Source organism: Carcharhinus amblyrhynchos, chromosome 14 (assembly GCF_965287045.1).
Source record: "Carcharhinus amblyrhynchos chromosome 14, sCarAmb.v2.hapA, whole genome shotgun sequence".
NCBI classification, from domain to species: domain Eukaryota; kingdom Metazoa; phylum Chordata; class Chondrichthyes; order Carcharhiniformes; family Carcharhinidae; genus Carcharhinus; species Carcharhinus amblyrhynchos.
This window is the reverse complement of record NC_137337.1, coordinates 39132996-39148518: the sequence shown is the minus strand read 5'-3', so window position 1 is coordinate 39148518 and position 15523 is coordinate 39132996. Positions and strand designations below refer to the sequence as shown.

Here is a 15523-nt window from a genome sequence, read left to right as displayed (position 1 = left end):
CTTCGACACTGTAACAATTCTGATTGAGATTACTATTAGCAACAAAACACAATGTCCACTTACTTATAAAACACTTAAGATCAATCCTAAATAAGACACAATTCAGTGCGAACAAAGATTGCTCACTTGTCATTTTTTTTCATAGAGCATTATTGTTATCTTCACAGGATATGAAACAGATAATTTAAATGATCAATAAAGTTAATTTACTCATTTGTGAATATGGTGACTTTCAAAGAATTAAACGATACTGATGTCAATTCAGAACTGAGGCTAGGGAAGTTTCCCTGTCAGACATGCATTGATGTCTATAAAAAGCTCAGAGGAATGAATGCCTGTTCCAAGCAACAATCAGACATAGATAAATCTTGATGTGAAGTATCATCAACGAAAATTCACAAGGCATAAGTTTAACTTGAACTCAGTTCCAAGAGGAGCCAACTTGGCTAGTTGCATATTAACTTGATCAACAATACTGACTGACTGGAAAACAAAACTGTATGACTATCTTTTGTCGTATGTTAAGCAAATTGTTTTTTTGTTTTGTTTTAATCATACACACCTTCACTTCCGAAATGTTGCTATTATCTATAGCATTGTCAGCTCTTTGGGTTCTTGCTATTTCTTCCTGAATAACATTCAGAGATTCTTGAGCCTGCAAAATAGAACAACGTTCTAAAACTTTAATAGACGAGAAAGCCATTTTTAAAAAAATAATACTGAAAAGGAAAGGGTGCAGTTATGGAATGTGAATTAACAGTTAAGATTAAGTCTGCTCTATTATACAGGTCAAGTAATGCTTTCAATCTGCTCAATCAAAACCTAAAATGTAGGGAAGTTTCTGCTACAGTGACACAAAAAATAGAAGTGCTCTTATAAATTTTCTCTTCTCCTTTGTCACTTCCAAGTAGTGTTAATAAATGTTCTCCCTACAGAGTATTTATAGAACAGCAACAGGCTACTTAGCCCAATGGATAGGCCAGTGTTTACACTTCAAGTGAGCCTGCCTTCTACTCTACATTATCAAACTTCTTAGCTGTATGCTCATCTCCCTCATGTACTTATTAATATGCCCCTTAAAGAATGAAAGTTATTTGCCTCAAGTACTTGTATCCTGAGAACCAGTTCCACATTTTAACCCCAAGAGGTTTTTCTTGAGCATTTTACCAGATTATTTATAGCCACTGGTGTTGGGCTCTCCCATAAAAATCATATTTACATCTACCCTGTAAAACCCCTTCATAATTTTTAGTGACCTCAATTAGATCACCCATCTTTCGAAAAGAGCATCGAGCCTCAGTCTTTTTTAATATTTTAGTTTTAGTACCATTTATCCAAATCTTTTTTGAACCACCTCCACAGTTTCTATTTTGCAATATTTATTCCAGACCTAAATCTGCTCTAACCAATGTTCTACACAAGTTTAACATATTTGAAAAAACAGGGAAACTCTATTCCTCTAGAAATGAAACAGTGACAGAGCTTTGTTTGTATATTTCCTATCAGTTCTTATTTAAATGATGCTCAAGTTGCATTGAAGATTACGTTTAGGAACCTATGAATACAAGTTAAAAACTGCCGATTTAAAAGCAAAAATAAACAATTGGACAGGCTCAAAAAAATGCTTATAGATTTATACAGGAGGCTGGTCTTAACTACATTCACTGTTTTTGATGCAGCAAATATAGTATCTTACCTTATGTAGGTTGGAAACCACATTCTGTGCCTCATTCTGTTCAGTCTTCAGTTTCGCTAATGTTTCAGTTAGTTGAGTTTTAAGCTGCAAATACGAACAAAACACAATTGTGGTGTTTTATTTTCTGACAATTTTGTCCTTCACCCTGTCAGCAAGCATTGACTTCTTGCTGAATTAAGGTCAATAGGTGCCCAGCAACAATCAGTATTTCGAGGGACCGTTCTTCTTGTATGACCCAAAACAGCAAGTATCAGTTTATTCAGACTAGGGGAAATCAAGACAAACACAGTTCCATTTGTGTACCTCAGTAGGAGTTCTCAAAAAGCAAAACTAGTACAAACCTTGTCTAATATTCCCCACTGTAAATCAAAATAGAAAAACTGAACTGTTGTATTATCCATCCCTAATAGGGATCGGGATCAGGATCAGAATCAGACAGATTCCCTTCCTCACACAGTGGGTTTATCGGCACACAGATTGCAGCAGCTCACTGCTACCTTTTCGTGGGCAATTAGAGATGGGCAATAAATGCTGGCTGAACCAGTGACGCCCAGGTCCTGAGAAATTTAAAAAAGGATGAGCAAGACGATTGAAAGTGGGGCCTTTTGGCTATGATTCTCTCCATCCACACTTTTCAAAAATTACATCAGAATGGGAAGCAAGCCGAAGGAGAAGTCCTCAATCAAAAGCAGAATCCTATTTATTAAAGCCACATCTCGCAATTCTTTTTAAAAAAGAATGAGCTAATGCAAATCTTAAATTTAGTTTTAGAATGAATTACTGAACCAGAAAAATGCCACTTCCTTTCTGCCCAGGCTTAAATTAATTGTCAAATTCCAGCTCATGTTGAAATTCTCCAAATTATCTTCTTCATTGCATTACAAAAACTATTCTGTTTAAACGGACATTGTATTACATCTTGGTTATATTAAATGCATTAATGTTAGAGATGCGAATTTTATTAACATTAAAAAGTTTACATAGATGTCACAGGTTGAAGACAAGCTCATTTTAGAAGTTAGAAATGACTAAGACACTTGGTTATTGATATATTAATTATGAGGCAAGTTAGTACAGGGCACTTCTATTAGCTGCCATAATTTTTAATAAGCATCTTTTGGCAAGGTTTTGAAAATAGTTGCAAGGAATTTCTTACCAAACTTAGTTCTTCATTCTGCTTTATTGCTTCAGCACAAGAATCATCAAGTTTTTTCTGTAACTCAGTCAATAGAACTTTGAGCTGCAATGAAGTTTAAAATCCAATTTAAACTGTTCCTGGGGCTGTAAATATTTAAATTAGGCTGAGAGATTGGTAAAGGCTCAAGGCTTCCTGATTGTTGTGTACTGGAAGCAACTTCTAAACACAACACTTAAAAAAAAATCTAAGGCCCTCACTCAGTTTGGTTTACTGAAATGAAATTTAAAATCCAATCTGAACTGTTCCTGGGACTGTAAATGCTTACACTAAGCCAAGGCTCAGAACTTCCTGATTGTTGTGTACTGGAAGTAACTTCGAAACACAATTAAATCTAAGGCCATCACCCATTCAGTTTTGTTTAATTTCTAAAATTATAGGTTGTAATTGTAAGGACTGTTGTAAAGTTGTGAAAAACGTCAGAATGTTAAGACATACTTCTCTGACTTCAGTTACACAAGTGGCTCTTTCTGATTCCACCTTTTCCAACTCAGATGCAAGGTGATTGCTTTGTTTTCTAAGCTGCAAAAAGCACATTAGATTGGTTTCAATATTAACAGTATTAATTTTATGGTGGTTTACCAATAACAGTTCAGAATGGTAAATACCAAACCACCTCAGTTCAGTTCATAGAAAAATAGATTTTTAATTACATGACGTGGCTTGTCTTGAAAACCAGATGTTAAACACAGACTGGAGAACATTGAGGACAAATTGTCTAGGTCTCACTGAGCCCAATGGGCAAGAAATCAAATGATCTGTCAATTAAGTCAGGACCCTTCAGATGACGACCCCTAATTAAAATGGGTCAGTAACAGCACAGAATGTGGTATTTTGGCCAATCAAATCCATTTCAGCTCATTGTAGAAAATCCAGCCAGTCCCATCATAGATCAATTAAACCCTGAAAAAAATTGCAACCAGAAAAGGCTAACCCTCTTGATTGGTCACAATTGCATTTACGTGCCTATCCATTTATATTTCCTCAATGCTTAACCTCATACCTAGCCTCAAAAGAGGACAATTTTATAATAGTTCTATTGAAGTCAACCTCAAAGCGTTGCACCAACCTTTTCTGCAACATATATGTCACCATACAATGACATTCTGTTCCCTAGTTCACTGGACACATGGTACAACTACACGGTTTAAAATTTACCATCTGTTTATTATTGCTTTGGTGATAGGATTCTGGCAGGGAAAGTTATTTTCAGAGTTTATTGTTCAAACCTCCAAACACCCACTGTATTCTGGAAGTTCTCCTGCAGTTACCACAAAATAGTAACTCAAACTTTCTACCACTCAATTAATTTAATACAGACTCAATGAGTTCTCCAAAAACATTTGAAGGTATTTGGTCTCTTTTGTCGACACATCCCACAAGTTCTTCAGTCTTCCTGTTACACCTCCATCTTTTACTTCCCCACTTGACAAACTATCCCAAAAGCTCTTATCTCAATCTGCTACTGTCTTTTTGTATTCCTACTCCTCTGCCACTGTCTTGAGCCTTGATCCAAAGTCTGAGGCTTGGATTACCCTTTCAATAAAAGTCACAATTATACTCAGCCCTCCCATTATTCATAAGGGAAAAAAAATCACTGCCTCCTTTAAAGTAGAAAACCCAGCCTTCTTATCCTTCTTGATGATCTTTCCATCCAATTAAACCATTGGGCTATACTATGTACCAAGTAGCCAGCCTGTGTCGCTAATGACAACTATTACTCTGACCTGCTCTCAGAGCACCTGTCTTAACACCACACACTTTAAAAGGAAATCCTCATTCCCTATCACCAAATATCAAACCACATCTCAAATTTCTCTGATATCCAACTTACTTTCCTGTCACAACAAGGGGCAACTTCCAACCTGATGTCAATTTCCAATTAAACACACCTGGGCTTCTCTCCTGCAGATTTCACTGTCTTATTTCTGAACCTGTCCCCAGAATAAATTCTCTAAATCATTTACAGTTTCTTTCAGATTCAACTGCTTGATTTAATATGCTGACATACTTCTGCAGTCATCAATTTCCTCACTAACTCCATCTCCATCTTTGGAGACCTTGCCCCCCAGTAAAGCCACGATTCTTTGTATAGTACAATACAAATGAAAATTCCTCCCTATGCAAAAAACCCATGAAGGTGACTGCTTTTGCTTCTCATGCATATAATAACATTCACCTACACTTTCAGCTTCTGTGTTTTCACGTTTCACCTTTTCCAATTCTTGTTCCAACATGCGTGTTGATGATTGCATCTGGATTGTAACATACAGAACATTAACAATGAGGAGGGAAAATGCATATTTCTAAAGAATTGTTTCAGTGCTCTTTTACTTGCATAATCAAAAAGAGAAATTTCATGCACAGCAAGAAAGAGCAGAATCCTCAGCATTGTTTTGCTTTCCAGATTCTCTTAAGGGTTTCTGAAATCTATCCCAATGATTTGCTTTAATTCTAGTAAAACAATCATTTGTATGATTGCAAGCAAAATAATACTGGTCTTTGAAAAATGCAAGCAGCTTGGGAAGCAGGACCAGAATGGATAAGATTATTCAGAGCGATGCAGAGATAATTTTCAGGTCCACATAGTCCTGTCAGAAAAGATTTACTTTCCTTCTAGTTTCCTCTTCCTCCTCCAAAAAAAAAGTCCCAGATTGTGAAACAAGGAATCAACATATCTATTTGCAATGCATTGGCAAAATGAATCTGGATGTTAAAAGGCTGCCATACTTAAAAAGGTTTTCAACAACAGATGGGGAAAAGCACCAGAGAAAGCTTTATGAAGGGGACTTTTCTAGTTGAAATGTGGAAAACTACATGGTACAGCCTGATGGTTTGTATTGACTTTCTTGGCTACACTGCTTTCTTTGTCCTAAGAGTCACACGAAGGCTGACCTATTAATTGTGTACTACAGTCTTAACTCGAGGAAAAAAATTCAGTGTGTGAAGTGGCTCTAAACATTTCCTCCAATTCATTAGTTCTTCTCTCCAGTGAATAATCTAGCAAATGATGCATATAAATGCATACGCTGGTTACCTGCATCAACGCCTTCTGGGATTCTTCCAATTTCAATTTCCATTTGCCTTCTTCCTCTTCAACGCTGCTTTGCAACCTCTGCAAAATTCCTTCCTGTGGTAATACCATTAGAAATTTTAATTTCAGGGAAAAAATATTTAAGACCAAACTCTGCTCGGAAAAAAAACTATGAAACTTACTGTTTCAGCCAGTACTGTCTTGTACTTTTCACATTCTAATTGCAACATTGCATGCACCTCCTCACCTTCCTTTTCTTTGTGTTCCATGACCTAGATGACAAAATAACAGGTAGACATCTTAAAGATCTTCAAATAGATCCGAGGAAAAACAGACGTCAAGCCAAAGAAGGAAGAATTAAAAGGGTGACTAAATGCTCAAAAACGTGCATTTTAAAAGGACAATAAGGTGGTCAGCAGATAGGGGTGTTTAGGGGGAATTTTCTCAAAAGTGGGAGCTGGATAGCTGGTATCTATTCTTTCAATAGGTTAAAAATGAAAGAAGAAAATTCATGAAGCAAGCTTCATGATTGGGGGTTTTTAAATCAGTGCAGGACATATAGGACTTTTGATGGAATATAATGGCTTCAATCTTTCCAATGTTCAGCTAATGAAACAAAGATTTATCCAAGTTTGAATGCTGAATGAACAAAGCATCAGCAGAAGGGTTAACAGGGGAGCTTCCTAATATCTGGAAAGTATCATACAGAAAAGAGGAAGACAGCAAGGATGGAACACGAAGGCTTCAAAAGATGGTGGTGGCAAGTGGGAAGAGAATGTGTTGCTGACTTAATTCTCTGGCTACAATTCAATAGTTTATGAAACCAAACAAGGGGGTACCTATCTTGTACCAAAGAGCTTGGTAACGAAGGGAAAACACTGAAGGAGGATTGTGATGTTAACTCTGTCCAAAGCTGCAAAGAGCCAAACAGGAACAACATACCATGAAAATTTTAAAACTAAATTCTGACAGTAAAAGTCATTAGACTTTCCAAGGGCACTGGCAAATGAAATTTGTTTATAACTACCACCATTTCACCACCCCCCCACCCCCTCAAAATAAAGACACATTCTTCCTTACTTCTACATCTTTTGTAATAAGGATAGGGTTGAACGTGTCCTTCATTTTCACCTAGCAGAAATCAAAAGTAGCAGCCCACTGATGAGTTTAAGTATGTGATTGAAAACTATGTGCGGATCACACCAAAGTTTCAATATTTTATAGCACCCCAAATTAAGTTTCATTCTGGTCAAAAGATGGTGGCACAGTGGCTAGCACTGCCGCCTCACAATGCCTGGGGTCTGGATTTGATTCCTGGGGTCACTGTCTATGTGGAGTTTGTACATCCTCCCTGTGCCTGTGTGGGTTTTCTCCAGGTGCTCCGGTTTCCTTCCGTAGGCCAAAGATGTGTGGGTTAGGTGGTGTGGCCATGCTAAATTGCCCCTAAATGTCAAGGTTATTAGCTAGGGTAAATGTATAGGGTTATGGGGATAGGGCCTGGGTGGGATTGTGATGGGTGCAGATGCTACAGGCCAAATCACCACCTCTGCACTGTAGGATTTTATGGATAACACGGATGATCAAGTTCCTCTCTGTTGCTATTTTTAATGAAATAATCTTCATTCTTAATCTTCGTTCAGAGAGCTCGACAAAAGCTGCCAGGAGTTTACTGCTTTATTAATTAGCATCTATTGAACAGGAGCAGGGACTTTTCTGCACAAACCTCATAACTCTTCCCCCCTGATGGGGTAGGAGGCATTGAAGATCTCTGCGCCAGATATTACACAGAAGGTCAGGCAAATTATTTAAAAATGCTTTCAAAGTTGAAATAATTCAAATACCAGTGAACTAATTTGCTCGTTCACATCTCCCCTTTTAACATTTATCTAAAGAATGTAATGTAATATTTCCATCATTCAGTTTCATATTTGTCATACTAATTTTGCTACTATCAATGAACATTCACACATAATTCCATTTGCTAACTCAAATGCTGGCCAGAAATCTTTAGGGGTAATGTGTATAAGAAAGAAAAAGATTTTAAAAAAAGCATATTTTTCTATAATACAAATTATCTTTTCCCAGAATATAGTTTCTAAATATGCAAACCTTTCTTTCCTCTGCTATCAATGAAGACAAAGTCTTTTGTGCTGCAATCTCAAACTCCTGCAGCCACTCCGAATATTCCTATAAACATAAACAGTTGCTTTACATACTGGGGGAGAAATTAATTCTTCTGTTTTATGAAGCACAAGTCAGAATTCACACTGAAGTCAAACACACTACAGTTTTCCTAATAACGCCTTATAAAAACTTTATTTCACAAAAGCAGCTAGTTTTGAGTCCGGTCCCGAATTTGCCTCAATGTAGATTTTGCACTCTAGGTCAAGACAGGAAACTAATGATGGTGCTTATAAACTGACCAAGGTTTCAAGACAGAAAAGCATTTCATTATATCTCATTTATGAACTGACAAAGCGTACAAAGTACATTTGCCAGAAACAAAATATCCTAAAGAAGCTCAAAAGGAGAAATTAAAAAAACACCAAAATTTTGATTTGAATTATTCTTGCTCATTTGGCCAAAGTTTGCTGCAAACTTTGTGCATACACAGAGTGTGTACTCCCTGACGCCATTGCGACTTACAAAGTAGACAGTGGCCAGGACTAAACTTGATGCTGCTCAAATCATCATAGTGGTGTTTTAGGTGGCAGCATCTTTTTAAATCTGTCCTTAATAGCTCTATAAAGTTAGCACAAGCGTATCAAATCCACTACACAGAAAAAAAACTTTATCTATATTCAACCAATTATTTCAAATTGCAGTGTCACATGCTTAACCCCAACAGACAAATAGGCTGGAAACTGGAGTCCCAGATTGCAATCCACTTAATTGCAGTTTTTCCTGCATATGAATTTTCTCCGGTTTCAAACTGCACGTGCAGTACTTATAGAACATGGGAGGAATGCACATAGGCTTACGAGTGTCACTGTGCAGTCTCAGAGGGGTACTGGCAGGCTTGGGTTGAGTGCAAAAGAGTGATATCAGATTTTTGCACATGCATGGACTATTTGGCAGGAGTCAGAATGTTTGACAAGCACATGTGGTTTTATACACGTTAAATAAATAACAATTACCGAAGTAGAAGTCACCAAAACTCTGGGAAACAGTTTCTTCAGGACATCTCTAGTCAGTGACTGCACAGCAACAACCTGTTGGTCTTTCTCCTGTTTCAAAAGACAAATACATTGAGATCACTTAATAATTCATTACTTTGTGCGGCTGAAGTGGCTAGCAAGCAAGCAAGCAGTGGCACAGCACACTGGTATATCAATACACCATGCCACAATAACAGTGGTGCCAATCTCACCCTTGACCTTTTCTTTCCTCCGCTGTGCACTGGGGAAGTACTTCGGGGAGATGTTTGCCCAGTGAGAGGAAAGGGGACAAAAAGCACAGGAGTATCCTTCATACACCTCCAAGCAGCCAGTTACAGAGCAATATTGGCAAAGGCCTGGAAGCACGCTCACTAGTTGACTGTCTTAGGATGATGGGGTGGCAGAAGAGGAGGCAAAATGGGGAAAAAGGAAAAAAGATAAAGGAAGAATGAGCCCAAGGAGGGCAACAAACAAAAACTGGCAAGCAAAACAGCATAAGATCCTATACGTTAAATTTAAAACGAGACCAACAAAACAGACATGCATACACAAAATCAAAGATCCAGGAAAGGAGCAGATCAAGCAGTGTGGAATGGTTAGGTACAAGTGTCTTAAAAATTTAAAGTTATTTTGATTTTCAGATTGCAGCAGAAATTATCTACTGTAAACATTTTCACATTTATTACAACCTTGGCTGTCTTGTTCACTTTGTCCTGCAACATTTTTTCAGTTGATGTCAATGCTTCCATTGCTTTCCAGTTTTTCTCCCGAAGTTCCTAATTATTTTTAGAAAGAACTATTTCAGTTCAGCCACGAAATTTTGTAAATGATTAAGACTTAAAAAACTGGGGATTAACAATTGTGAATTTTAAATGTAAAAAAATTCTAAATGCACATGAAGTACTTTGCACCATTCGTCAGAAAGACAAAGCTGGGGAAAAAATTGTTAAAAATGAGGGAAACAGATTTTCAAAGTTTTACACCAATGTTAGCTAAATCCAAGGCAATACAGAACAGAATAGAAAGACAAAAACTGCAAAAATGCTAGAAAAAGACACGTTAACATTTCAGCCACCTTTCCCTTTCAGAAGCCAGCTAACTTCTACATTTCCAGCATTACAGATTTATTTCAAGAAAGACAACAGAATAGTACAGCAAGATGGGAAGAAGTACCAAAGGGTTACACAGTAGGCCCGTGACGGAATGCATAACTAGGGGGTTGGCTGAAAAAGGTGGGCAAGGACTTTTTCTGCGATTAAAGGTCATCCAAATGCTGCTGGAATTTTTAGAAACTGTTAAATGCAAACAAGATTATGGCAATCAAGAAAACAAACCACTTCAACTTTTTCCCCATTCTTCTGAAAGAAAGAGTGGAGCCTTCATGAGAAGACAATCTGCTCTTCATTATCTCTCCAAAGTGGCCAATAATTATGTGTAAACCGCGTTGGGAGGGCAGTCAACCTTGCTGGGCCAGATCCTGTGGCAGGAGTACGTGGATAGTGTTCAGAATTGAAATTTCCCTTCCAAATCCAGGATGCCACTGCCAATTGTAGTTGCCCTATGACTGTCCTGGTTAAAATCAATAAACCCAGAAATTGAACAGGTAGTATTCTTGGTCTACACAAATTAATTACACGTGGCATCATACATATAAATAGAAATTACAGGATGAAACTTGAACATATGGCCAAACCATCCATGTCGGCACTTACCCTCAATTGGTCATATGTTTAACTGCTTTGTTCTCTACCACATTATCCACGGTCAGTCATCTATTTATCCTTGAACGTTAATAGTTCATGCCTCAATAAATAACTCAGGAAATGGGTTCCTTCCTTCCTTCCTCAGCTGCATGTCTTGCATTTAGTCTTTTATCTACATTTCTTCTTCTGGACCACAGAACTGTTGGAGGCAGTCTGCTTCACTCTGCCAGTTTCATCTCTTCAATTATAAATGCTACCTTCATACTGATGGGTTTTTCTAGTAAACAGTTCCAACTTAAGTCTAATTCATTTTTTTGTTTTTCCACACTAGAACCCATCTTAGGGAACATACTGCACCCTCAGTAAAATCAATATTCTTTCTACAGCTTGGTGCCAATACTGCACATTGTGCACCAATTTAGGTCCAAAGCATTTTAAGTTCATTACATCTTGGTTTTTGTACTCCATAGCTCATGATCTCATTAGTGTTTTTTTTGTTAAAGCCTTACCAACTTAAGACATTGTCATTAATATGCTGGGAACATACAAGTTAGGAGCAGAACATTTGGTCCTTTCAGCCTGCTCCACCATTCAACAAGATCTTGACTGATCTGACTACAATCTCCCACCCATCCAATCTGCTTACCAAGAATCTACTTCTGCCTTGAAAACATTCAAGGACACTGATTCCTGATGAAGGGGATTCCAAAGATTCACTATCCTCAAAAAGCTGCACCACATCTGTCTTAAATTGGCAACCTCTTATTTTCAAACTTTGACCACCCCCTATTTCCAGATTCTCCCACAAGAGGAAACACCGCCTCCATGTCTAACTTATCAAGACATGGAAATTATGTGTTTCAATCAAGCTGCTCTTACTCCTCCAAACTCCAGTGGATACAAGCCGACCCTGTCCAATCTTTCCTCAATACAACCTGACCACTCCTGGTATTAGTTTAAAAACCTTCTCTGAACTGCTTTTAATGCATTTACATCCTTCCTTACAAGGAGACCAATACTGCACTCTGTACTCCAGATGTGGACTCAAGTCTCCTGTATAACTGAGCATTAGCACCCTACTTCTACATTATTACGAGGGCAAACAAACTTGTATTTCAAATCTTTTAACTGTTCCGCTACATTGCATCCACTTCAAATTAGGTACGAGATTACTGCAGCTCCTAAAAGAGATCACCATCATCTCAATGGTAACAATGAATTCCACCCGCCATTTTCTAACCCATTCTTGTTTCTCATCAATATCCTTCAGTTTTCAAAAGAATCAATCATATCTCCTATTTTGAAAACATTTGCAAACTTCACAAGCATTTTGTCAGTCTCTATTCAAAGTACAGATACACACATTGAACAAAAATGGCACCAAATATCAATCCCATAGCTTTGCAACACACAAGAGGCCCTCAATTCTTAGACTCATTTTTGTATCCCCTAATTACCTCAAGTTAAACCATGGGTTCTACAGAATTTGGATTTTAAATCCAATAAACTGGGGCCAATACACCCATATTTAACTGCTCTATTTAATTTCTCATATCTAGCTTCAACAACTCCATTGCTCTAGGTTTGTGATTCAAATATGGGTCCTATATATGTATATCTTTTAAGAAATCGCTCGTCTTTATTCACTCCCCCTCTGTCCCAATGTGGATAGTTAAAACTTCCCAAAACACATTTTTACTATAGATTTGTATCTACCTCCTTGCAGAAATTGAGAGGTCAGTCAGACTTGTTAATGTATCAAGTCATTTTAAATCCTTATGTTCCATCCATATTCACCTTTTGTGGCCTTTCCTCTTCTACCACCTCTGCTCCACAAATTCTCTCATCAATACTGCTGCCCACACCTAGTTCCACAACCAGCTTGCAGTAAAGTTTCTGTTCATGTTCAAGATTTTTCTAGTTTGTGATGTATTCTGCACACAAACTATTGCATTGTTTTTCTTAATTTTATAGGGTAGTTTTTCTCCATTTGATTGTCTTTCATCTTAAGTTATCCTCTGCCATTATCAGTCTTTTTCCCATTAATAACCCAAGTCATTTGACTTTGCTCCACTATTTCATCTCATGCTATATTTTTCTGTGCAATCACCTTTTTCTAATAATCCCTTAGTGATACAGATTGGCTCCATTTCCTCCATCAGCCCCTTCCTTCCTAGTTGCAGAACCTCATCACTAACAAGTTTTGTCCCAACCTCCTTATTCAGATGTAGACCATCCTTGCAGAAGTTGCTGGTCCAAGAACTGCAGTCGAAAAGTGAAGTCCTTCATTCTTACTTAGCACCTTTAATCATGCACTAATGCGTCTAATCATCTTATCTTCCCATTCTTGCTCCAAGAATTTTCCTCATCTCAAACTCATTAAGGACTTCAAGTCTTTAACAATATTAGCTTCCGTACTGACCCCAATGACTGATCTTTTCTTCATTTTTCCCCTACTCAATATGACCCTTAACCCAGCACCTGGGACTGTCAGTCTCGTCTGCTGCTGAAACCCTGATACATGTCCTGTAGACTCCAAACTCACCTTCTGCCTTTTACCCTCAAAGCTGGAGATCTAAAAACTTATGCTCGTCCTTTAACTCACACCAGGTCCAGTCCCTTATCATCCCTATATTCAGTGACTTATACTGTAAGCAAAGTCTTGATTGATAACTTTTCATCTCATTTTCAAATCCATGGTTTTCCCCCTTCCCCATCTCTGGAATCTCCTCCAATTCCACTATCCCGAGAAACTAGCACTCATCTAATTATAGCCTCTTGAGCATTCACGATTTTAATTAATTCACCTAGCCCTAAAGCTCTAGATTCCCTTCCAAAACATCTCCACTTCATGATTCTCCTTTAAAAAACTTAAAACCCACCCGTGACCAAGCTTCTAGTCACCTACCCTGCTTTCAGCTCATGTGGCTTGGTGTTAACTGGTTTTATTTTAAATGCACTTTGGGATTTTATATTCAAGAACAGTCAGACAAGAGAAACTGGAAACACGACCACTCAAATTCCAATTTTCTAACTCACACTGCTTGCTTTACTAGCTTCTATAGCTCTATTTGTTACAAGTGATGATCATTGGCATGTGCTCAAAGAGAACAGCATGCAGCTATAATTCCCAATAAGGCCTGCACTGTTTAGTTATTTATTCTAGAGTCCATCGTGATGATTGGTACAGATGCCTGTATGCCAAGGTTGAAAGTGAGAAAGGGTAGATTGGGTTGTAAACAACTCGGATACCCCACTCTGGTCTGGGAGTCTCTGCAGAGGAAGACAATGCATGGAGAAGATTCACCAACCACTTTTCAGCTAAATGAGCTTGGAGTTTCTGCTCACCTTTTCCAATGCGCTTCCAAACAATCACAGCCTCCAGAGGTCATGGCTGCGAGCAACCATTTCCCAAGTTCTCAATATCAATGTTCACCATCTTCATATCTCACTTAGAGATATCCTTAATGAATGCCTGGATGCCCAACAAAGTCATCACTCAAGATACTCACCATACAGGCTATTATCCATCCGATGAACATGAGTAGATTTCATTATCTTAAGTATTCTGATGGAATTAGCACACTCCAGGACTTGAGTTAGTGACCTTGCATCGCCTGGCAGGACACGCCGGCAACAGCAAAGGTGGAAATGCTTTCCCTTTTCTCTTGCCTAGCATACATTGCCGAGAATAGCAGCAATCAGGTTGCTGCTATTCGACTCTTACACAGTTTGAGCATAACAGCTGCAGTTTTCACTTGATCTCAACATCAAGTGACAGGATGCTGGCAGTTATGGAGCTTAGAGATGTGAAGCTATCAAAACCTCCAGTGCCACACTGTCAATGCTAATAAATGGTGGCATGGCAACATCATCGACCATGATATTTGCCTTCCAGATGCAAATAGTCCAACTAAATGGCTTAGATGCATGACAGCATCTTCAGCAAATCTTCAAATTTGCAATTCATCTCCTTCCCTTTTACAATGTAAAAGCAGTGAAAACCAGGCTTCACACTCCCTGCTCAGCTATTTCCAGATACTATGCTATTCTTTATAGTATTGCTGGCACTTTTACCCTAACCCAAGAGTCGCGAGAAAAAAAACCCCACAGGTATTACTCCTCTGTCAACGAGCAATAATGCCAATTCCTGAAATTCACAGAATCAAATTGTGTCACGTGTTAAAATTCATGCTTTCAGAAGGCAAAAACAACAGCTCCCAAGTCAGGAATATTCAAGACCTGTATTACCAGCAATGGTCACAGATTATTTACAGTTACACTCACATTGTTTTTCTTTCTTTGCTGATTAACAGCTGCCTTTAGTGACTCAGTTTCTTGGTGCAAAGAATCAATCTCCTGGTCTTTCTCTGAAAGTCTAAAAGTAATTACAATTAAAATGCTGGCAAAGAATGTTGACCCTTCTCCAAATATTTGTTCATATTCAGTACTGTTAAGTATTGCTTTTATAATTTCACTGCAATGTAGTCCCATTTAATTAACTGATTAAGTACTGAAACAAGTGCTCCTTATACAAGTATATTCTTTACATCAACTCTCAGGACTAGGCACCTAACAGCACAACATATTTGTGTAATCAAGCTGTGCATTATGTAATTAAAACAAAATTTGCAGGCATCTATTAATAATTTTGCACTTGCATGGGAAACAAACAAACCAGGTGTAAAGAAAAAAGCTAAAAATGGGAAGTACTGGAAAAATTCATGGTCTGGCAGC

At 38.0% G+C, this 15523-nt stretch overlaps 1 protein-coding gene across 7 annotated transcripts in view; it reads right to left on the bottom strand.

Moving 5' to 3' along the window:
* Positions 1–15523, bottom strand: part of ktn1 (kinectin 1) — a 118432-nt gene that overhangs the window by 11023 nt on the left and 91886 nt on the right. For 4 of the 7 annotated variants that reach the window (XM_080202749.1, XM_080202747.1, XM_080202752.1 and 1 more), the window contains 11 exons: positions 15074–15164; positions 9773–9859; positions 9063–9152; positions 8035–8112; positions 6108–6197; positions 5929–6021; positions 5075–5146; positions 3330–3413; positions 2853–2936; positions 1697–1780; positions 563–655 (listed from right to left, as the gene is read on the bottom strand). In XM_080202749.1, coding sequence (XP_080058875.1) covers positions 563–655; positions 1697–1780; positions 2853–2936; positions 3330–3413; positions 5075–5146; positions 5929–6021; positions 6108–6197; positions 8035–8112; positions 9063–9152; positions 9773–9859; positions 15074–15164 — 946 coding nt within the window. The remainder of the gene's footprint in view (positions 1–562; positions 656–1696; positions 1781–2852; positions 2937–3329; positions 3414–5074; positions 5147–5928; positions 6022–6107; positions 6198–8034; positions 8113–9062; positions 9153–9772; positions 9860–15073; positions 15165–15523) is intronic. The other 3 variants (XM_080202750.1, XM_080202751.1, XM_080202753.1) reach the window with 3 other exon arrangements.